Raw genomic sequence first — 24,469 nt, forward strand, 5'->3', positions numbered from 1 at the left:
ACAACATGAGGGTGAATAAATAATGACAGAATTTAAATTTTCATGTGAACTATCCCTTTAACTAATCGCATGAGTTTAGAGTAGGCTACTTAGATTTTCATTTTGTAATTTAAACTTCATATTGAAAACATAATAATTGCACAAGAATTTAGCAACGTCATGGAACCACACCAGACTATTCATTCATGCAATGTCATCCATTATACTCTTTCCATCCTTCTTTACAGATTTGATCTGACCATGATGAATTTCCTGTTATCACTGTCATTCTAAGAGTTTGATGCAATAACTTCCTGAACTGAAAAAGATTTCAAAACACACCTACACTTTTTTTTGTTGTTTTTTGTTTTTGTTTTTTGTGCAAAGTATGCATCTATTTATTGTGTCTCATTTGTAAAGTTTTACTTCTGAAATGTTTTGGTATGTGTAATAATGAGACATGCATCTGAGAACGGTTGGTACAGGAAGCACAGAAACATACAGCGTGCAAAGCGTATGTATGCACTGAAGTGTTTGTGCACGAGTGTGGTGAAGTGAAATTACACCTGGGCAACAGCTGAGTAAAGGCTTTGTTGTCATCTCTTTTTGGTGTTAATATGAGTCACCTGTGAACAAAATGAGGATATATTTCCCTGTTTTATGCTTAATTATAATCTCCAGACTATCAAATTCTGAGTCCTATTTATGAATGCCATTTTTCAGGATTTTTGCGAATTAACTCAAAAACGTTTTAAAGGGAAAGGTCACACAAATATGAAAATTCTGTCAACATATACTCACTCTCATTGTTTCAGACTTTCTTTTTTTCAGTGGAACACAAAAGGAGATGTAAGGCAGTATGTTAGTCTGAGTCACCATTTACTTTCATTGCAACTTTGTTTCATACACTGAAAGTGAATAGTGACTGAAGCTAACATTCTGCATAACATCTTTTGTAAGTCGCTTTGGATAAAAGTGTCTGCTAAATAAATTCATGTAAAATGTAACTCATGTGAATTCTGAAGTTTGACTGTAAACCAAGATTGCCCCCATAAATGAGAGGTGATAAACATCTTTTCATTTTTCTCCCACACCCTGCTGTCTCTACCCTGCATTGTTTCCTTTCTCCTTCCTTTTTGTGTTCTTCCTGGCCCCCCACCACCAGATATTCTTTCTCACTCTTTCTTCCCCCTTCACTCGACACCCTTTACTTGCCCCTCTCCATTCATGTCTTCTTATGCTTCTCAAAAGTCCTTTGTGAACTGTATTAACAGGATAGATCACCCCAAAATAAAAATTCTGTCATCATTTACTCAAATCATGGGTATGGAACAACATGTAGGTGAGTAAATGATGACAGAATTTTTATTTTTAGTTGAACTACCCCTTTAACACTCTGTATCCATTTTGCCCTAAGTAACTGTTATGAAAATACAAACAGAACAGGAAACAGTTGATCCAGAGTAATATTTTTAATTAAAATATGAATTTATCCACAGATTAAAAACAAAAAGTAAAATGGAGCTACAATCAGGCACCAAAGAATACGTTTTTCCTTATATTTTGAAACAATTGCGATAATGCAACAATAACGTTATTTAGTAAGCTATCTACTTGTATATTTAGCGGACTTCATTATGATGATCTTTTAAACCATAGGTGAGGGTAAAAGAGGCTCAAAGACATTTACCAATGCTCTGGTTACAATAAAATAGTAAAGACAACATGTTATCTCCCCTTTCATACAGACATACTCTCTCACACACAATTCTGGCTTAAAAATTGGCCACAGAGATAACAACACAAGAAGCAGTTGCAGGAGAGTTTGGCAGTCAGACATTATGTGGCCCAGCGTGTGTGTATGTCAGTGTGAGTATATACTTTCAGTGTGAAGTGAATTAAACTCTCATGCAATAAATACCTTTAAACAATTAAAGGGATGGTTCACTCAAAAATGAATATTTTGTCATCATTTTCTCAACCTTTATGTTGTTTCAAACCTGCATGACTTCCTTTTTTTCTGTAGATCACAAAAGGAGATGTTAAGCAGAATGTTAGGGGCTGACAGTCTCATTCCCCATTCACTTCCATTGTATGAAAAAAAAAGCAGAGTCAACAGTCTTTAACATTTCTCCTTTTGTGTTCCACGGAAGAAAGTCTACAGGTTTGGAATGACTTGAGGGTTAGGAAATAATGATATCATTTTTGGGTGAACTATTCTTTTAAAATGACTAGCAATGTAGTGCAAACATGTCGCTTTGGAAACCAGGTTAAATGGCAGTGTAGACTACAATCACGACACACAACAACAACAACTGTATGTGTTGCACTGAGTTAAGACAACCCACCATGATTGTAGTGGGCGTGGCCTGATGAAAGATTACGGCACTTGTGATTGGTTTGCCTATGAGTGACATGCGAATAAGGCAGAACATGTGGCATCTGAAGGCAGTGGTACATTAGCGGCACAATGCTAAAAGCCCTTGGACAGGCACAGAAAATGGGACAGAGCTGAATACACTCAACACAAAGCCAGTTCAGATGTGGTCTCTGAAGTTTCATACTGATATTTAGTTTGAAAAATCTCACTCAGACTGTTTTAATGAGTGTTTTTTGTTATTCTATTTTTTTTAAATATCTTATATTTGCATATTAACCTTTTATAAATGCATATTGATGTGGATTAACATTGGCGCACATTGTTGATGCATGTCAGTGTGTTAGCCCTATTAAACTATAGTCTGTACATGAGCACCACAGCGCCCCTCTCAGACTGGAGGAGCACACAGCAGCGGTGGCACTCTGGAGAGAGTCAAGGTTTTAATAGGCTAAAGAGAGGATAGACCTTTTGAGACTCAATAAATAAAATAAATAGAATTATATATGCAAAAAACATGCTCTGCAGTAGTGTAGTCTGGGAAATTAAAATGGTGGAGTGCTCCCAAGACTTTTGTGGATCAGAAAGAACCTGTTTAAGACTACAGAGAACGCACACACACATGCACCCAACGACCAAACCATACACACATACATACATTTGCAACATTTTGGTTATACATTCTGAATCATGTTTAATGCTCAGCAGGAACAGTTACTACCCTCATAATGATTAGGATTCATGCAGTACTATACAAAGTAAAATAGAATGAAGATGAATTTGAAACAAACCAAGGGTTTTCTACATATCCTCCTTCAAAAACAGGATAAAACTAAAAAAGTAATGGCCGAGAATTTTGTTTGGGTAATGTGAATGTTGTGAGTGTCAGCTATACAGCGTTTCTTCAATGATTGTGTTTTTCTCTGGGTTGTAAACAGATCCAACTTTAGAGATTCTACTTCAGTGTCATTCTACACAACTAATCACCCACTCCCTGCTCATCTTTATGGTCTTCTACTGTATCCTCTCCTGGGGCTGTATTACAGAAACATTCTAAACTAGAATCTTATCTTATCTATATTTTAACCATGGCAATTTCAGAATCCTGTCTTTTACTTGTCATCTCATAGGGGCATGCCAACACTTACGTTTTCTTTTGAAAATGCATACATTTTGCTACGTTTATGCCTCTCATCCACACTAGAACGGTGGTTTCCTCCACCGAAATGGAGTGCTTCAAAAACTAAAAAGCAGACTATTTCAATAACTAAAAACAGTTTTCAAACGAAAACAGATTAGACTATGACTATGGCCACGTTTACATTAATCCATTTAAAGCATGTAATTTCTGCAACACTAGCACCACCAAACAGAATTGCAAAAATGTACTTTGTTTTCAAATAAGCTTTTTGAATATGCCTCCCATCTGCCGTTGGTCAAACAAAGGGATAGTCTTGCCCCCAACTCACGCCATTGGTTGAGTAGAGTTGTTGGGGTGGGTTTAAGCAGGTCAAAAGAAACAGCAATTTTCATAGTGCCACAGAAACACAATGTTTACAGTTTTCAAGAAAATTAACCTATGAATGGCTTACTAGTTGTCTCTGCATTTTAAGCTGGGAAAGGAAAAATTTTATTTTAACCAGGGCTTGACACTAACGCTTGTATTTTTAAAGGGGTAAGTGAAAGAGAATTTTACTTCTCTGACCAGACAAGCAGCCTGATTAAAACATCAATCTTGAAAAAATAGCTGGCTATATTTGTGATATAGCCTAGGCCTGTTTCACTTGTTACAAACTGGGCATGAAATTCGGAGGTGGATTGCACAAATTTTTTCCCCCCTGCTTTCTATCGTCATATTAGAATCATTGCGACTGATCAGTGCTACTGCTTCTTTCGCAGCAGCTCATTGGACACGTGTCAAGTTTAGACTAGAATGAGCATGCAGAGAGCAGCACGCTGTCACATTTTTGCTGAAATGAAGTTGAACCTGTTAATTTGACATGCAAATGTCGTTACAAAAAGAGCGATCTCTGCGGGGGCCTGGGTAGCTCAGCGAGTATTGACACTGACTACCACCCCTGGAGTCACGAGTTCGATTCCAGGGTGTGCTGAGTGACTCCAGCCAGGTCTCCTAAGCAACCAAATTGGCCCGGTTGCTAGGGAGGGAAGAGTCACATGGGGTAACCTCCTTGTGGTCGCGATTAGTGGTTCTCGCTCTCAGTGGGGCGCGAGGTAAGTTGTGCGTGGATCGCGGAGAATAGCATGAGCCTCCACATGCTGGGAGTCTCCGCGGTGTCATGCACAACGAGCCACGTGATAAGATGCACGGATTGACTGTCTCAGAAGCAGATATGACTGAGACTTGTCCTCCACCACCCAGATTGAGGTGAGTAACCGCGCCACCACGAGGACCTACTAAGAAGTAGTGGGAATTGGGCATTCCAAATTGAGAGAAATAAATTAAAAAAGAGCGATCTCTGCAAACAAGCGATGCAATTAGCGTGACACTGGAGTGATCTGATTTGCCTCATCACATTGTGTGGCTCATATTACAGCACCTTTCAAAAGAAAGGCATAAATATATATATGCCTTTCTTGTGCATTTTGTCAACTTTAGTCTGGTGAGCATTGACTAAAGTTTTAATACTGTCATAAATTACCTAATGTATCGCAAACACATATAACATTAATTCTTTCATCCTTGGACCACAAAAGGAAATGTTAGGCAGAGTGTTAGTTTCAGTCACCATTCACATTCATTGTATGGAAAAAAGATGAATGAAAGTGAATGGTGACTGGGGCTAACATTCTGCCTTTGCATTTCATTTAAAATTCTCTCTTCTGTGGGCTTGGAACATGAGGTTGAGTAATCGAGACAGAATTTTAATTTCTGTGTACTATCCTTTTAATGACCTGTGTAAGTATTTGATTTGCCAAAAAAAACAATGTTAATGTAAGTTGGTACATGACTGTATCATGTCTTGCTTGAATACAAGTTACTGAATAAGAATATTGATGAGAATATTGCTTCTGAAAAAATTATATTTACACCACAGTTGAAAAAATGTCCTTTTTTCCTCTTCGGACAAGTAACTTTTTTTACCTGGACAAGTGAATGACCAATTTACTTGTCCGAAGGACAAGCACATGACAATCCTTAATGTCAAGCCCTGTTTTAACACAGAAAAAGTTACATACACCTCCATTTTAAAGGTGCACTCAGTACGTTTTTAGCTGGCTCTTTTTCATCCCAATAGTACCAGTTGTTCTAGACCTTATACTAATACCTATCATCAAAGATGCACAAGTTTGTTTACTAAATGCTGATGCTTCACAATGAAGATTGTTTATCTTCAGTTTATCTTTTAGTCTGTGCTATTCTCCATCTATTCACTGGACTGTGACCGCACTGCTACGACTCTTGAGGTTTCGGCACTTGATGTTGCTTCGCGTCTCCCAGATCTGCGGCATGAGAGCTGTAGGTCGTAGTGGTTTGATTCATCACTCCAGCTTTTGGACATTTTATCTTTCCACTTTCAATCATTCTGTTTGGACTGTCTTCGGATCACACTCTTGCTGATCCATACCTCTGTTGTTGTCTGTAGTATGTATATTGTGTTTGTTGTTATATTGTTTGGTTTGCTTGTTTTGTTTACATTTATTTCTATGTTTGAGCATTGGCTTAAAGCACTATGTAAAGTAAACATGTAATTATTATTTTAGTAGTAGTAGTAGTAGTAGTAGTAGTTGTAGTAGTAGTAGTAACTTGGTCAATTGCATGACCGCGGTTTGTCATGTGATGTCAACACGGCAGCGCCCATGAAGGGGCGACCCACTCAATGTAAAATTAAATGGCTTTTATCAGGCTACCGACATGGCTGGAGTCTAATGGGAGTGTACATGAAGTACTATACTTTTATGTGTGAAACTTTTTTAATTAGCAAAAACTTACTGAGTGCACTTTTAAGTTTCCGAACATCATTGTTTTACAAAATATACAGTAATGGTGAGCTTTTTTGAAATGCTCCGTTTTCAATTAAGAAAATGCCGTTTTTTTTTTCTAGGCTTAAACATAGCAAAATTAATGCATTTTTATACAAAAACATTAGCGTGGACATGGCCTGAAAGGGATAGTTCACCCAAAAATTTAAATTCGGTCACCAGTGTGACTTTCTTTGTTCCGTAGAACACAAAAAGAGATGTTAGGCATAATGTTAGCATCAAACTTTCATTGTATGGAAAAACAATGCAATGAAAGTGAATGGTGACTGAAGCTGTCTGTCTCTAATATTCTGCTTAAAGGCGCTGTCACATTTACCTTTGCAAGGCGAATTTCCGCGGGCAAAGAAGGCGTGGGCGGATATGGAGCAGCAAAAAAATAACTACAAAGCAGCCTCTTTTTTTAATGCCGCACTTTAAATTAAAAAGAAACTTGCCATTAAATTTATATCCTTGTTCATTGTGAATATTCAATGTACAGTAGCTGTGTACGAAGCACCACCCACACAGAGGTCACTGCCAAACCAAGCAACATCCAATTGGTCAACGCAGCGATTCGCCTGTCAAAGTTCACCAAACTTGAACTCAACGCGAAATCTGCGAGGCGAAATTCTTAGCTTGCAGAAGTCCATCGTACCAAACTCACAATCGTGCAGTTTTGCCTGTGGAATTTCGCCGTGCAAAGGTAAACGTGACTGCCCCTTAACATCGCCTTTTGTGTTCCACAGAAGAAGAAGAAAAAACCTTTTAACTAAGGAACAACATGAGGGTGAGTAACTGATGACAGAATTTTCATTTTTGGGTGAACTATTCCTTTAACTGAAGACATAAGATCGGAAGATTCTGTAATACAACCTCTGCTCTCCAAGTAAACCTGCCCTAGCGGATATATACATCTCTGCTCCACTCCTCCTGGTTATGACTGCGGCCCGTGGTCACCCCTCCACCTTCTCCATCCTGACAGTAACGCTCCCTCAGCTTGCCTCGTCCGCGTTGGTGCTGACTGGCTGGTGGTGGGACTACATTGAGGTTCTCCTGATCAGGTTCTGCCCCTTCATCCTCCCAGGAGGCCTGGCGAGGAGCATGGTGGGTGGGATTTAGGCGGTAGCGACATGGGTCTGGTTCCTCGTACGGATCTGTCTCCATGTCATCTGTGTAGGCAGAATCACGGCTGCCCTGGGTCTCTGAATCAAACGTGTCCTGCCGTGAAAGACCCCGCCCCCCTGTAAGCAACTGGCTGCGTGAAGAGCGCAGGGGCTGCTTTCCACCCAGGTCACTCTGGTAGTCTTGGAGACTGCCACATTCAGGCCCTTCCCTCTTCTGGTCTCCATGCACCAGGAATGGCCCCTACATCAAGCCACACCCCCAAAACACCCACCGGGCCAATGCGCATGCAGACACACAAAACAAAGCAAGCAGCATGTTAATGCAAAGGTTAGAGTTCAGATTTTTGTTAAAAAAGATACAAAATATGGTTAGCATGTTGTTTCAACACATTCCACTCAATACTATCGCCACAGTACCATATGATATGATATGAGGTAAGATATTAATTGCTATGGTAAATAAGTCTATAATTTACAAACATTAAAATACATTCCTAATGCGTGCTTTTATGGGAAAAAGACCCAGCATATTGGAAGTCAGACACATTGATACTAAATTCATACATTGCATTATTATGTTTTGTGTGGTTGCACAATGCTGTTACAGTGAGTGTGTTTACATGCACACCAATACGCTGATAACTACCAAAAATCAGCTTATTCAAAAAATCTGACAATGCAATAAAAACGTATTTCCATAAAACTTGAAATCACCAGATTATTCTCTGCTTATGATGTCGAAACGTAAACAGACATGCGCACAACTCTTTTACATGCAACGCAAAGTCGGGAGTAATGGGCAAAAATTGGTTTATGCTTAAACCGTTTATGACCTTACCCTGACAAAGGAATGCCATTTATGGCGTTTATATTAGAACACATGTTGTCGGCAAATTAAGCATAATCCATGTAAGATGCATGTGCATGTAAACACGCTCACTGGCTAGAAAAAACCTCAAATGCTAGTTAGTTACCTCTGATTTTACCTGTAGTTTAATTTATTCTTGTTAAAATGCAATACGTTTTTGCAATAATAACAAAATCTTAATTATAAATACACAGTAATAATATCTATATGTTTTCAAAACATTACAAAAATGCATCTGACAAACTCAAAGCATGATGCACATGCACGCACTGTAAAAAATAAATAAAAATAATAACTATTAGCGCCCTCTTGTGGCCATTTTAAACATATTGCTAAATGAGAAATATGTGCAAGCTTCTTATGTTAAATTTGCTGATGATTAAAAATCCAGTCATTGAAGCTAAATTTGGACAGCCATTTTTGGAGCCAAAGAGCATCTCTAGTTCCAAACTCTGAAGAAAAATCTACACTAAAAAAATACTCTAAAATCAACTTTAAAAATAAATAGAAATATTGATCAAAATATATTTTTGCTTTTATCTGGAAAAAATCCAGTGAAATGACCTTTATTTGAATATTTGAGTTGTCCTTTGGCTATAAAACAATAAATCCTCAGTTACAAAAAGAGCATCTCACTGCCGTGATGGTGGCACTTTGGTCTCCTAGACAACCAGACTGTGGAGACTGAGCAGAAGGATGCTCATTTCATCTTGTTCAGCTTGCGATGAGATAGTTGTCAAAATGCACACACTGACACACATGCATTGATCCATCTCCTGTCTGCCTCACTCACAAAACACTTTCTCACTCGCTGTCTCTCACTTTTGCACACAGACACACAAACACACTTTCATTGAACTTGGATAAACAACACTGGCGTCAATGCACGTACGCAAGATCCCATTAGAATTTAGACTCGGTGTTAATAGGATAATGGATATGAGTGCATTTTGCAGGGCTGGTGCCATGGCAACCTGGAAGAGGGTAGTGATCTGAACTGCGTTTCCCAGACAACAAGAGGCCATTGGAGAGTCCGAGCAGGCGTTTTAAATGAAAGGAGGGGTGATGTGTGTGTTTGTGTGGACCATGGTATGCAAGACTTATGATTATTTTGATCATGGTGTGTGTGGGTTTGGGTGCATGTTAAATTACATTAATGAGTATATTAACTAAATGTTTTGTCAAAACTGAGTTATGCTCAACTATGCTCAGATTTACAGAAAACTGAATGTGAAAATTGGAATAACTACAAAGCCAACCAAGTAACTTTGAGGCTATTTTTCTCAGCTTCAGTGTTTGCGTAGCTGCTGCATTTTGTATGACACATGTTTTGTTTGTTTTTCTGTTACAATCCTTGTAATCACTGAGAGATCAGTCAAAGAAGAGGAGCAGAGATGGAATAGAGAATTACAGTCGGGCATTCTTTTCTCTTGAGCAGCCATCTGTATTTTTCTGTGATTTTTTTTTTTTTTTGCCTCTGAGGATGAGAGACCCTTCCCTTCATCTCATCATAATCCTGGCCCTGCCTTAGAGGGCATGTTCCTCTTCCGCATGCCCCTCCCCTGTCAGAGGAGAACCATCGAGGAGCTCCATGTTGCGACGAAGAGAAGTGAGCACCTGTACCTGCAGGTTGGAGACGGGTTCGGGTGAGGCAGCCAGGGCGGCTGTGGCCATGGTACGGTTGAGCAGAGGGTTGGGTGGGTTGCAGCTGGGAGGGTGTGTGGCTTTCCAGTAGGCCTCCAGGTACTCAGCCAGATGTTCACATGCATCTTCCAACTGATTCTCATCTAATATTATGTCAAAAAGCTCCTGAAAGAGAGAAATTAGAGATAGATTGTAAGTTATATGTGGAAGACAACACAAGTTCTCTAACTAGGGTTGTATTTGGTGGGCCTGCAAAAAATTGGCTTCTCAGAGATATTTCATATTAAAATATGTCCATTGTGGTTGGGTGTGGGTATCAACACTTTGGTTTGTTACGTTCTATCATTCTTCAGATGATTTGAGCATTTTAAGAACCTTCTTTGCATACTGATCAGCCTACTTGTGTTTCTCTTCTCTCTTGGAGGGCTTGCTATTCTTTATGCTATCTCAGAGTCTATTTAGCAGAGATGGGCCACTTCTATTTAAATGAATGGGAGAAATTGGAATACCCAACCAAGAAGCTCTATCACCCAACAGTCAACGGATGTAGAGAGGAAGTCCTGCCTTACAGATAAAAGAGCCAATCACCCAATCTTTACAAATGACTACCTGAGACTCGTTTTGTGATCTCCAAACTTTTAATAAGAATATCCAGCATATGTCTCTGGGAACATAAATAATATGCCCCCTCGACAGTGATAAGGACATTCCTGTTAATAAATCTTGCATACAGAAGACATATCTCGACTGGCAGCACTTAAATAACCATTGACTTCAATTGTGTGGAAAAAAGATGCAATGAAAGTGAAAGGAGACCAGTGTTGGGTAAGTTACTTTAAAAAAATAATCCACTAAAAATTACTAATTGTTTTTCTAAAATTGTAATCATATTACTTTACTAATTACTTAATTGAAAAAGTAATCACATTACTAATTACATTTACCTTTAAGTTACTTTCTAAAACCCTTTTCCACTCAACAAATTCAAAATAATGTCTATATTTCTTCCTTGTTCATTGTTAAATAAAAGTCATACACTCAGCACCTCACATTTCTCCTTCACAGTAACTCATTACGGGGCCATAATTCATGTTTTCTACATAAATAATATATTAGAAATAAGCATAACCCTATAATGTGCTTAAAAGTAAATTAATTGAAAGTCACTAACTGTAATCTGATTACAAGAATTTAAAATGTAATGCATTACACAAAAGCAATTAGATTACAGTAACTAATTACTTTGTAATTGGATTACAACCAACATTGATGGTGACTGAGGCTAACATTCTGTCTAACATCTTTTGTGTTCCACGGAAAAAATTCATATGGGTTTGGAACAACATGAGTGTGAGTAAATAAAGACAGAATGTTCATTTTCGGCTGAACTATCCCTGTATAGACACCTATCTATGACTATTCTCTTGGCTACCACATTAGAACCAATAGAAAATTATAAAATCTTACAATGTAAGTAAAATTAAATTTGTATGAATAAATAACTAAAATACTTTTAGACAAGCACACAAGTTTTCATACAGCCACAAACACATCCATGGTCTGAAATTAACAAGCGTCAATTGCAGATAAAATTTTCTACTTGGCCAGTCATTTTCGCAGTGTCGCTATTTCCTTTCTATTAATGTCTGTCAGCTGAAGGAAACATAACACATTCCAGATTTTTCCCTAAAGAGGGCTTTGTAGGCCTACAGTCAGAATGGTTGCAGGTGTTTATACAGGTAGTTTCCCGCTACTCATCGATAGCTTCAGTTAGCAGTAAATCTAGAAGCAAGATGAAGGCAATGTTCAGGAACGTTCATACCATCGGGAAGAAGTGAAGACCTCTCTCAGATTTCTAGTGGATGTGTAAGTTTTAATTACCCACCACCACATCCACAAATTCTCTGGTAATAATAGCATTATATTACCAGAACCGAGTGATTTTCATGATGTTTGGTTCAGTTTTTTAAACTTGCAGCCTTCTGGGGATGTGGACAGAAAACCCAACTAAAATTCACAGTGTTTTTCAGCACTGCAACACCACTACTAATTGTACAGTGTGAGCAATAATGCGCAACCGGTGTAGTCTGATTCCCAAACAAATGACTCTTGATTAGGTTCTTCTGAATCTACAGCGCAAGAGATAATGTGCGACCAGTGTAATCTGATTTTCAGACACATGATTGAGCCGGTTATTTTTAGAGAATGAACAACTACAGTGCTACCACAAACAGTGTTGTCTGATTCCCGAACTAATGACTCTTCATAAAATAATAAAATTCTTTAAAAAAGCAGTTCAATTTATTTTTATTTATTTTAATTTTTTTTTATCCCCTTTTCTCCTCAATTTGGAATGCCCAATTCCCAATGCGCTCTAAGTCCTCGTGGTGGCGTAGTGACTTGCCTCAATCCGGGTGGCGGAGGATGAATCTCAGTTGCCTCCACGTCTGAGACCGTCATTCTGCGCATCTTATCACGTGGCTTGTTGAGTGCGTTACCGCGGAGACCTAGCACGTGTGGAGGGTTCACGCTATTCTGCGCGGCATCCACCCACAACTCACCACGTGCCCAATCGAGAGCGAGAACCACATAATAGTGACCACAAGGAGGTTAACCCAACATGACTCTACCCACCCTAGCAACTGGGCCAATTGGTTGCTTAGGAATCCTGACTGAAGTCACTCAGCACGCCCTGGATTCGCACTTGCGACTCCAGGTGTGGTAGTCAGCGTCTTTGCTTGCTGAGCTACCCAGGCCCCCAAAGCAGTTCAATTTTAAACACGCATACAGTATTGTTTATTTGTCTCTCATGTCTGTCAAATCCACATGAAAATGCAAAAGTACATTTAAAAAAAAATGTTCGGTAAGAAATCTGACTGGCTGGTAAATTATTTTTCATCTTTCAGCCATCTTGGATGGTAGGCTAAAAAGTTAAATTCGGACCCTGAACCTATACACATATATACGCACACACAAATACTCACAGGAGGACATTGTGCTAGTTTATCAGCTGCCACCATTTGGACGTTGAGATGTTTGGCCTGAGATTTACCCCTAGACTTTATCAGCCTCTGCAACACCTGATAGAAAGGGAGATACCATAGAATAAATATGTGTATAAACAAAAGTGTGCTTTTGAGACAAATTTTTGAGAATCAGTTTGAGTTTGTAGTTTTTACCTTTATATTTTGTAGTATTTACCTTTGGAGAGGCGATCTTGATGTAGACTATGATAGGTGCCAGTGATGTCTTGGCCAGTTGAGATGGATGGTTGATTGTATCAGCATCCAGAGCAACTAACTGGAGTGTTCGAGCCAGCTCAAAGATTCTTTCTATCTCGCTTTGTACTTCAGCTGCCAGAAGGAGAGATGACGGTCTACATTAACTCAAATAAATCTAAGCACAAAAATCTCCACTTTGTTAGTGTACAATACATGTTTGTTGACAAAAGTTAATCTGTACACTGAAAATTCCTATGCTAATCAGTATTTTGAAAAATATGTAATCATCCTTTCATCAAATATTAATAGAACATTTTATGAAAATTCTCTCATCATTTACTCACCCTCGTGCCATTCCAGATGTGTATGACTTTCTTTCTTCTGTAGAACACAAACAAAGATTTTTAGAAAAATATCTCAGATCTGTAGGTCAATGCAAGTGAATGGTGGCCAGAATTTTGAAGGTCCAAAAAGCATATAAAGGCAGCATAAAAGTAATCCAGACTACTCCAGTGGTTAAATCCATATTTTCAGAATATTTAAGCCCTTTTTTACTATAAATCTCCATTTTTATTCTCACTTTCACATTCTTCTACTTTTGTTTTTGGCGATTCATATTCTTTGTGCACATCGCCACCTACTGGACAGGAAGGAGAATTTATCATAAAAAAGGACTTAAATATTGATCTGTTTCTCTCACACACCTATCATATCACTTCTAAAGATATAGATTTAACCACTGGAGTAGTCTGGATTACTTTTATGCTGCCTTTATATGCTTTTTGGACCTTCAATGTTCTGGCCACAATTTACTTGCACTGTATGGACCTACAGAGATTAAATATTCTTCAAAAAATCTTTGTTTTTGTTCTGCAGAAGAGAGAAATACACATCTGGGATGGCATGAGGGTGAATAAATGATGAGTTTTACTATCCCTTTAAGACTAGCTTTCCAGGAATGCATCTTCAATGTTGGTATATTTTGTATCTTTCAGTTAAGCTTTTCCCACTTGTTTTAAACAAACTTTACTAAATTAATTTTGTTTCTTATCTTCTAACAGCCATTTTTGCAGTACAGTGTATATCATAGAGACCAGTTCTGACTGCACACACATACACACCTCCAAATTCAACGAATATTGTGTATTTCATTAAAACTTGCCTCACAGTTTTATTTCACAGTCAGAGTCAAACCTTCTGCTGTGTTAGTAGTTATCATGCACGTGGGGGTAATTAATGGAATTACCCCCTATTAATGGTAATTAATAGAATAAATGCGTATGTGAATGTGTAGTTAGTTCCATTTAACTTTAAGTAAATGGAACGCTGAATGGCATGACAGGAGTTTTCAAAAGAGAGGATGCCGGCCAGAGTATCTGGTTATTTGCACTGATCCATGTGAAATCTCTTCAAAACTGCAATTATGTAGGTCAGTGTGTATGAACATGTGTAGGTGTGAAAAGCTATATGTTAACTGGCATCACTTTATACAGTGACTCAGTAACAAGTCCATTCATTCGATCACTTTTTAGAGTTTAAAAATACAAGGAATTCATCCAAATTTTCAACTGAAACTTGCCAAGCTACAAGTAACTCATATTTAAAAACAAAAACTACAGTAAATTTAACCTCAAGATAAAATTGCACTACAAGACGTTGAACAACTACAGTCAAGTTATTTAAGGGGTAACATCTTTTTAGGTTGCATAATTTATATCAAGAAATCAGAGCACTATTTTTCTGCTACAAAAACAACACAGATCTCAATTAAGGTGACTGCATCAAACTTGAACACATACATTTACACTAAACACAACAAAAAAAAAAACACCCTTATTAATATAATTGAATGCCCTATTAATATAACTGAATTAACCCTAACCCTAATTAATATAACTAAAACTCAAAATATAGTGATAAACAGCAGTATTTCACTGTCCTCTTATCACAAATACCACAAGGGGAACACCTGGGTCCCTTGGTGCATACAATGCAAGGTTCAAACAAGGGCCCCAGAGAAGCCTTTATAGAGTTCAGAATGAGTTGAACACCAGGGCCCCCAGGCCCCTCCACATGCACAATACAAGCTTAGAGAGAATGTAATGTTCTGGTCAAAATACTGCCTTATGTCTTAACCCTATTTCTTGAATGAATAAGACCATGTTCTCTCACTTCGTGTACGTATTTGTGTAACTCTGCATCTCACAACTGAACTCCTTTCAAAATCTACATTTGAATATCATTATTTGAATACTAATCAAATTTCTGAAAAAAAAAAAAAATAAAAATAAATAAATAAATAAATAATAATATATATATATTTTATTTATTTTTTTACAGCAAAAAATCCACTTTTGAGTGTACAAAGCTAGTATTTTTAGTTGTCTAACATTATAATACCAAAACATGTGTCTACTATTTTGTATTTATTTACTTTTTTTGTGCCAAATTGCTCTTGTTGCTTAATGTAGGGTAAAGGTACTGCCACTAAGGATGGCGGTAGGGGGCCAATGTGGACATTTTTGAACAGTTTGAACACCCCAATTCACTAAAATGAATTGGATTTGATAGAAAGGTCTGGTGTGCAATACAATGTGATATCTAAACAGCAAAGTAGCATTGTATTACGCTATACTACTGCTTGGGGAAAAAAGCCTGTTACCGGAAAAGCTACACTAGTGCATGCAGAGCAACTGTAATGCTACTGAAAATGTAGTAAGTTGTTTAGTTAGTGCCATTAAGATTTTTCACTTCAAACTCAATGCAGTGGTCAGGAAAAAAGACAGACGGATGCACAGTTAGATGGATGTATGAAAAAGTGAGATGTGATGATACATACCCAGTACATCTGAGGTGGAGAGAAAGACAAAGGAAGTGTGTGGTGAGAAGGTGTGACAGGAGAGAGCAAGATGAAAAAGAGAAAAGAGGCTAATCAGACATGACGTATAGCAAGAGGAATGTTCAGGAAACAGAGAAAATGTGAACTAGTGTACACTAGAGAAAACTGACAGGGCTTGAGAAGGTCATTTTTATTGTTTCACCCTCTAAGATAAGACTAAATGGAGAGGGATTTGAGAGTGAATATTTGCTGCAAAAAGCTAGACTTTAAATGCAAACAATGCATTCTTATGGACCTATTCAAACTGTGGACAGACAATTTTTTTTAACTAAAATTTATTGGTTTTTTGTATAGGTTGATTTTTGTGATCAGGACTTGAAGTTGACGTGAAATCAAGATGGACCCTATAGGTTGCAATGGCAATTCACATTAAACATTAGACATTAAAGAGGCCCTAGTATGCTTTTTGGGATTTTACCTTTCCTTTAGTGTATAACATAGCTCTTTGTGCATGTAAAAGTCTTATACTCTCCCACAGACAACACTGCTCAAGAACTACACGATACGGCTGGTTTGTAGTCCAACCATTTCTTCCGTAAAGTATCTACATCACTATGTAACACATTTGCATAATGCCCGCCTAAGGGCTACTTTGGCCCTCCCTCAAACAAATGTAGTTATAGCAGAGGCCATTATGAGTTGGGTTAGTGTTGTCGCAATGTCGAGAAGATGCTGTTTTCTTCACTGCAAACGCAAAACCTCTTTGTTTGGACTTCCAAAGGCAGACGAATTGAAGAATCAGTGTTTAAAATTAATTTTTACCAATATTCCTCAGCAGCACAACCACAACCAATGCCGGATTTTCAAGACGTTACCCCTGAAAGATGGTGCAGTTCCCACTTTGTTGGGACAATCTGGTGCTTCAGGATCACAACCTGTAAGTATGCTTAATTATTTGTGTATTTATCTGCTACCGAGAGTTCAAATGCGGAGTTTTGTGTTGTAGCTACAGTGTACACCCAGTGAACTGCTGTAGGCCTCTGCTAACCTGATAGCTAATGTTATTGTGATAAATAGATTTGCTAATCAGCTGCAGGCCCACTTTTACCTACAATTGTGTAGAATTATGCAGATTGTTTGTCGTTCTTACTATCATGAATATTGATCAAGTGTGGAGATGGATTTATTTTTACAAAATTTTAAGGCTGCAATTCACGGTAGTGCTCGGCTAACTTGCTATGTAATGTTATTGTTTTGGTAAGGGTTTACTATTCAGCTGTGGGCCAGCTTTTACCTAAAACTGTGTAACAAAATGGTTGATCTCAAGAGTTTTATATAATTATATAATTACAATCTGTAATGTTACGGCTGCTCTCAGTAGTCCACGGCTAACTTGCTCACTAACTCTCTAAAACCCCTGGTAATGTCCAACTGGGAGTAAGCCTCTGTTCTCCGTTCATATCTCGGGTGAAAAAAGTTCGGCTACACCCATTCCAGCAAAAGATGACTAACTTAGATGCACTATGTGTCTTTTACTTGAAGCTTTGTTAGGTTTACAATAATCAACAGTGTCCTTGTAAGAAAGCTACTAAATTAAAACTTACCACTGTGAAACGTCGTGCTTGCGAAGGTGGTTTGGGTCGATCAGCTTGTTCTTCCAAACTTTCATTATTTAATTCATTATCGGACTCGGGCTAGCGCTGGTATGGCAAAAACCGACGCCACTGTTACAGTAGTGTTTACAGCTTCTCAGAAGACTCGGGAGCTGAAACTCGGTTATGGTAAGGGAAAGGGTAAGGGTTTCCGACACACGGTCTACATGGTTGACCAATCACAACAGACAAGGCCAGCAGACCAATCAGAGCAGACTGGGCTTTTCGGAAAGGGGGGCTTTAAAGAGACAGGAATCAGAGCATTTTGGCCAAAGTATGAAGAGCAGGGAAAAGAAATACAGTATGAGAAAAAGAATGTGTTTTTTGAACATTAAAGCATGTAAACCCATTCTAGTAGATCCCCAAAATAAAATTATGAACCTGTAAATTAGCATAATATGGCACTAACATTGTCAATGTCTGTTGATATAGGCTTTTGTCAAACCACATGTTTAGCTTGCATATCTTTGATACACACAAAGGAGCTCTCTGAGATTACATCACTGCGCATGCGTGTTTCCTACCCAGACTGGATCTAGTGCTGGAGCGCTCGATGATTGTGTGTTTGCTGGGGTTGTTTAGGACGGAACGTTTGGCAAGTGAGATGTCTGCTGTCACCCGGGTGATGGATATTCTGGAAAAAAGAAAAACAACCGTTAACTCTGTGATCTTGGCATGCTAGTTATAACACAAGCATATTTGTATGTTGACAGCGATCATGACATTAATATGACATCAGAACTTTATCAACAACAATACCACTTCATAAGCACACCATTTTGATACCCACCTGCCCTCAAACTTGTGTTTTAGAAAGTCAAAAAGAGCTTTCTGCATCATATCTGTCACCTGCAATGTAATAACACACACACAAGCATTAAAATCTGTACATCAAGACCTTGTCCACAAAAGTTTCTCTCTGCTTTTTGAAATGTACTGAACAATAGGGGAGAGTGGGGTAAGATGTGTCAGTGGGTACATATGCCGCCCCCTTAAGCTCAAAGGTTACTTCAGTTAGATGTGAACACTAGGCATCCACGCACAGGATTTCCAGGCTATATATGGGATGCATCAGATGATGAGAACCTGGTACTATGGATGCAGATGAAGGACATTTATTGTTGTATTTTCCCTCAAGAGTTTTCCACTGTTAGCTCACGAAAGTCTTTATACTCCGTCAAAATGTGTTGTTTTGTTGGGCATTATTTGAATATAGTAATAAACACATGGTGGAAACAAGTGTTTACAGACTTTATTCTTTTAACGTGTCTCTAGTCCTGCAAAACCTCACTTGTGTGATGATAATAATGCCGTGACTGGTGTGTGATAATGCCAGTAGTTTTCTCGCTGGCTACAAATGTGCTGGAATGGTCAATTGGGCAACAGGAATATTGCAACACCTCTCAAAGGTTGCAATAGTTGTGTTCTACGTCCTCTTGTCCTTCCGAGTTCGTTCTTCCAAGGTGGCTTGGCAAGACTGGTCTTCATGAGAACACAAGTCTGTTCTCTGCGTTCTTAGCATTGACAATGGCCTATACTTCGGTTTTGACACGAAGGCTTAGCATCTGCATACAACTGAACCGCAAGCCTATCAAAGTATACTTCAATTGACTTTGCATGCATACACAGCTGGTTGGCGCATGAGCACTACGACTGCTATGAGATACTGGAATATTTCTCCTCAGGAGTTTAGACACATAAAGATGTCTTTATATTCCTCTTTAGACACGAGTTATACAAATGTAGGTATCTCCATACCTCCTCACACATGCTCTTGACTTGCACATCCACTGTTGTTGTGTCCACATGGTGGACATTCGTCTCCTGGAATGTCTTGCTGCGATTATATGTTCTTCTAGCACTTCTTCGTGACAGCAACGGCTCAAATGTGAGTTTTGCCACCGTGTGGACACAGTAATTAGTGCAAATACTTCCTGCACATTAAAAGATGTGCGATTGGAAGAATTGGGTTGCGCGCGTTCAATGCTCGAGCACTCTGCTGATGACTAAAGATGACTAGCGTTCGTGTCTGACCAAGGTATACTTTGGGCTTTTCTAACCGCGCATACTCTGAACAGTTGGGCCATTGCTGTCACAAAGAAATGCTAGAAGAAGATGTGATCACCAGTAAACAACAGGAGATGAAGCTGGAAACAACAACAATGGATGTGCACATCAAGAACGAGTGTGTGAGGAGGTCAAGAGATACCTGCATTTGTACAACTCGAGTCTGAAGAATATAAAGATCCGTCTGTGCACAGTCAAACGAATGTTATCTTGAAAGGCTAGTGTTCAAAACCAAAGTATATTTTGGGCTTTCATCTAGCAAAATGTTTTGTCATGTGACAATATGTTAAGAAAGAGCCTATTATATACAGCTGCCTGAGGTACATATGAGAAAAGTGATTAGCATTTTTATGCTAAAAAACACTTAATTGGAAAGCACACATGAAAAATGTTTTTTGCATGTCAATGTAAATTTTCTACATGGCAGGTGAAATGAATGTTATGTCAAAGCAACCTTAAACCTGGTCTTAAAAAATAGATATCATACATAGAACTGTTATGTAAGTTATTTGGCTAAAGATTAACCATGAATTATTAAATAAACCCCTCCCCCCCACACTACATTCAAATTTTCTGAATACTGAAATGTGAACAAAGCGCAGCGAAATTATAGACTATAAGTAGAGAGTTTGGAAGGTATATAGTCTCACCTCATAGCCTTTAAGTGATGGTCCCACCAGAATAATAGGTCTCATGGAAGGCACCACATCATAGGGAGGTACATGTTCCATCTGAAACACACAAACACACGGTTAGCTGTTTGCAAAAATAGAACCTTTTCATTCACATCCCACACAAACAAATCTGTGATTGACTTGAAATACATGCATATTCATGCAAGCTGAACGAACAGCTTAAATAACTGCCAAAACTGACCTAAAACATCTGCACTAATCTAAAAATAGCAGTGTTTCCATCATCCTTGTAATCATTTCTTTTTTCCTTCATCCTTTTTCTTTCTGTTTCAAATCTTTTTTTACCACTTTCTTCCTTGTTTTCCCTCCCTACCTTACCTCTCTGTCATTCTTACAGTTTAATCTAAAATAAGACCTCTTCATGTTGTTGAGAGCCCTTCACTCTATCAAGAGTGAGACTCAGTGTGTGAGGGCAAAAAAGGGGGAGAGATAGAGATTCTTTGCTCAATTGATTCCCATTCACCATGGCCCCCTCCCACTCCTCTGGCTCTGTTAAATAATATCTGATGGACTAGAATTATAGACAACAGGAATATCTACAAATAACAGGAATTTCCACAGTGACTGTGATCATTTGGAGGACTCTAATGTTCCCAGTCAGGTGTTGGTTCATGTGTGGTTGTGTGACGGTAGCCACTGTGACAGGCAGTGACATGAATCATGAGTGTCACGGACCTGTAATGGAAATGGAAACCGTGGAAACCTGTCAAGGTGTTTTTGCCTCATCTTGTGAGCATCTGCAAAAGGACGGCAGACACCCAGGGCTGAAACTGTGTCCATTCCTAAGCAGTATTAATTAAAGGGATAGTTTACTCAAAAATGAAAATCCTGTCATCATTTACTGACCCATGTTGTTCCAAACCCATGTTACTTTCGGAACAACAGGAGATGTTAGTGAGAATGTTAGCTTCAGTCACCATTCACTTTCATTGCATCTTGTTCCCATACAATGAAAATGAATGGTGACTGAAGTTGTCAGTCCCTAAGATTCTGCCTTTTGTGTTACATGGAAGAAACAACATCATACAGACTTGTAAGAACATGAGGGGGAGAAAATGATGAGAGAAGTTGCATTTTTTGGCGAACTATGCCTTAAACACAGGACTGGCACCAAAAGACTGAAGCGAATATGGCATAATTTCCTTTTAAGTCTTCAGAAGATCAAACAATTGTTGACAGAAAGCTTTCATTTGTCTTTTCTGACAAAGAATCTGAAATATATTCAAATTTTTTTGTTTGGCAGATGTAGGAAAACATTTAACTGACAATAGCCCAAAGACTCTGATTTCTTCAAAACAAGTAGAAGACAAAAATACAAAAGTTTGTAGTTGGCATGACTCACCGATTTCTGTTTCTGTTTGGCAGGCCCACCTATCATTCCACACACGCACCCACGGCAAGAGAAAGAGGGCATGCAAGCAAACAAACAAACAGCAGCGGTTTTTGTTAGTGTCAAATTGTTAATACATTTAGGATGCTCGGTCAAAATAAATCAGAAAATCAGATGTAGCCAAATGCAGAAAAGATGGAACTTGTATTAAGTCAGAGAAGATACTGTTATCTAGGTTTCTTGCCAATTCACTGCTAGTTTTACTAGCTTTGCAACAGCAAACCAGTGTCATAAATTCACTTTTCCATTAAAGGAATGTTCCGGGTTCAATGCAAGTTAAGCTCCATTGACAGCATTTGTGGCATAATATTGATCACCATTTCTTGACTTGCCCCTCCTTTTCTTTAAAAAAGCAAACATCTGGGTTCCAGTGAGGTACTTACAATGGAAATATATCAAGTGAGATGTCACAAGTAAAACACCAAGGAATTCATTCTGGGAGCATTTTTTTGCCCACACATTTTGACTTTTGGTGGCATTTTTCCCGAGCCCCTGTTAATTTACTCTGCAGCAGACATATCTGGTCTTCTAAGGGCTTTGATAAATTAGGGCTTGATTGCTCCGTCATATTCATCTAAAACATTCTCCCAGTATAAACAAAATCTCACTGGTTTTTACACTTTTTGATCTTACATAAAGCTGAAGTGTGTTATTTTTGCACCACAAGTGGCAGAATTGTATATATAATGACTGTTTTCGAACATGTTTCCCAAACACTCCCCTCATTTGCTATTGTTTGGACAAACAAATAGTCCCGCCCCAAGTCACAGCAGAGGTTGACCCAATGTTGCTGTGTTGGGCTAGTCAGGATGCATAAAAAGAGAAACGTTTTGGGAGACTAAATGGAGATCACAGTTATGTTTCATTTATGTATCATCTTTGTCAGATGTTTCTCTTGATATTCCTCAGGAGAAATACATATAGACACAAATGAGGCAGTTCTTGACATACAGTATAGATCTACACTCACTGAGCACTTTATTAGGAACACCTGTACACCAACTTATTCATGCAATTATCTAATCAGCCAATCATGTGGCAGCAGTGCAATACATAAAATCACGAGTATAGAGGTCTGGAGCTTCAGTTAATGTTCACATCAACCATCAGAATGGGGAAAACATGTGATGTCAGTTATTTTGACTGTGGCATGATTGTTGGTGCCAGACGGGCTGAGTATTTCTGTAACTGCTGATCTCCTGGGATTTTCATGCACAACAGTATCTAGAGTTTACTCAGAATGGTGGCAAAAACAAAAAACATCAATTGAGCAGCAGTTCTGCAGACAGAAACACCTTCTTGATGAGAGAGTTCAACGGAGAATGGCCAAACTGGTTCGAGCTGACAGAAAGGCTACGGTAACTCAGATAACCACTCTATACAGTTGTAGTGAGCAGAATAGCATCACAAAATGCAAAAAACACATTGAACCTTGAGGCAGATGGGCTACAACAGCAGAAGACCACGTCGCCATCCACTTCTGTCAGCCAAGAACAGAAGGCTGAGGCTGCAGTGGGCACAGGCTCACCAAAACTGGACAGTTGAAGACTGGAAAAACATAGCTATGGTCTAATGGATCCTGATTTCTGATGAGGCACATAGATGGTAGGGTCAGAATTTGGCGCCAACAGCATGAATCCATGGACCCAACCTGCCTTGTGTCAACAGTCCAGGCTGGTGGCGGTGGTGTAATGGTGTGGGGAATGTTTTCTTGGCACACTTTGGGCCCGTTAATACCAATCAATCATCACTTGAATGCCACAGCCTATTTGAGTATTGTTGCCGACCATGTGCATCCCTTCATGGCTACAATTTCGCCATCTTCTAATGGCTCCTTCCAGCATGATAATGCACCATGTCACAATGCAAAAGTCGTCTCTAACTAGTTTCATGAACATGACATTGAGTTAACTGTTCTTCAGTGGCCTTCCCAGTCACCGGATCTGAATCCAATAGAACACATTTGGGATGTGGTAGAATGGGAGATTTGCAGCATGAATGTGCAGCTGACAAATCTGCAGAAATTGTGTGATGCAATCCTGTCAACATGGACTAGAATCTTAAAGGAATGTTTCCAATATCTTGTGGAATTCATGCCAAGAAAAACTGAAGCTGTTTTGAGAGTCCCTACCCAGTGTTAGTATAGTGTTCCTAATAAAGTTCTCAGTAGGACTATAAAATTAAAGTGGATAGCATAGCTCAGATGATTTGGTCTTTCTATTTTTTTGGAATTTGATGGGAAGTGTGAGTTCATAGTGAATTCTCAGAGTTTTCGATTGCAGACTTTGGTATCTTGGCAAATCTGAGCACAGTTTGGAATTGAAACACTGTTGAGATCTATTCTGAAATGCAAAAGGAGGCACGTTAGATTATTGGTACGTTCTTTTTAATAGGAAAAATGTCTGAGAAGCATGAGACTTCAGCAAAAGTCTCTATTTGCTCTCCATGTAGTTTTATTGCTGTCAAGGAGAAACAACAGAGATGATAAAGAGATCTCGTTTGTGTATTTTCTTTCCAATGGGATTTTAACATTGAAAAAATTACACACTTTAGACTTATAATCCTGCATTACTTAGGACATTAAGTGTATCCATGAAGTTGCGAGTCTTCTGGATTAAGTTTAATAATGCAT

At 38.6% G+C, this 24,469-nt stretch overlaps 1 protein-coding gene across 2 annotated transcripts in view; it reads right to left on the bottom strand.

The window, feature by feature from the left end:
• Nucleotides 1–1,442: 1,442 nt before the first annotated feature.
• The window catches only part of LOC127451442 (voltage-dependent L-type calcium channel subunit beta-1-like), a 68,784-nt gene continuing 45,757 nt past the window's right edge, over nucleotides 1,443–24,469 (bottom strand). Inside the window, exons 7-14 of one of the 2 annotated variants that reach the window (XM_051716157.1) lie at nucleotides 21,790–21,818; nucleotides 20,403–20,483; nucleotides 18,476–18,534; nucleotides 18,210–18,319; nucleotides 13,175–13,326; nucleotides 12,958–13,053; nucleotides 9,953–10,138; nucleotides 1,443–7,702 (exon numbers count right to left, since the gene is read on the bottom strand). In XM_051716157.1, the coding sequence (XP_051572117.1) occupies nucleotides 7,235–7,702; nucleotides 9,953–10,138; nucleotides 12,958–13,053; nucleotides 13,175–13,326; nucleotides 18,210–18,319; nucleotides 18,476–18,534; nucleotides 20,403–20,483; nucleotides 21,790–21,818 (1,181 nt within the window). In that variant the 3' untranslated portion in view covers nucleotides 1,443–7,234. Of the gene's footprint in view, nucleotides 10,139–12,957; nucleotides 13,054–13,174; nucleotides 13,327–18,209; nucleotides 18,320–18,475; nucleotides 18,535–20,402; nucleotides 20,484–21,789; nucleotides 21,819–24,469 lie in introns of both variants that reach the window. The other variant, XM_051716158.1, reaches the window with a different exon arrangement.

This window comes from Myxocyprinus asiaticus, chromosome 14, assembly GCF_019703515.2.
Source record: "Myxocyprinus asiaticus isolate MX2 ecotype Aquarium Trade chromosome 14, UBuf_Myxa_2, whole genome shotgun sequence".
In the NCBI taxonomy this organism is placed as follows: Eukaryota; Metazoa; Chordata; class Actinopteri; order Cypriniformes; family Catostomidae; genus Myxocyprinus; species Myxocyprinus asiaticus.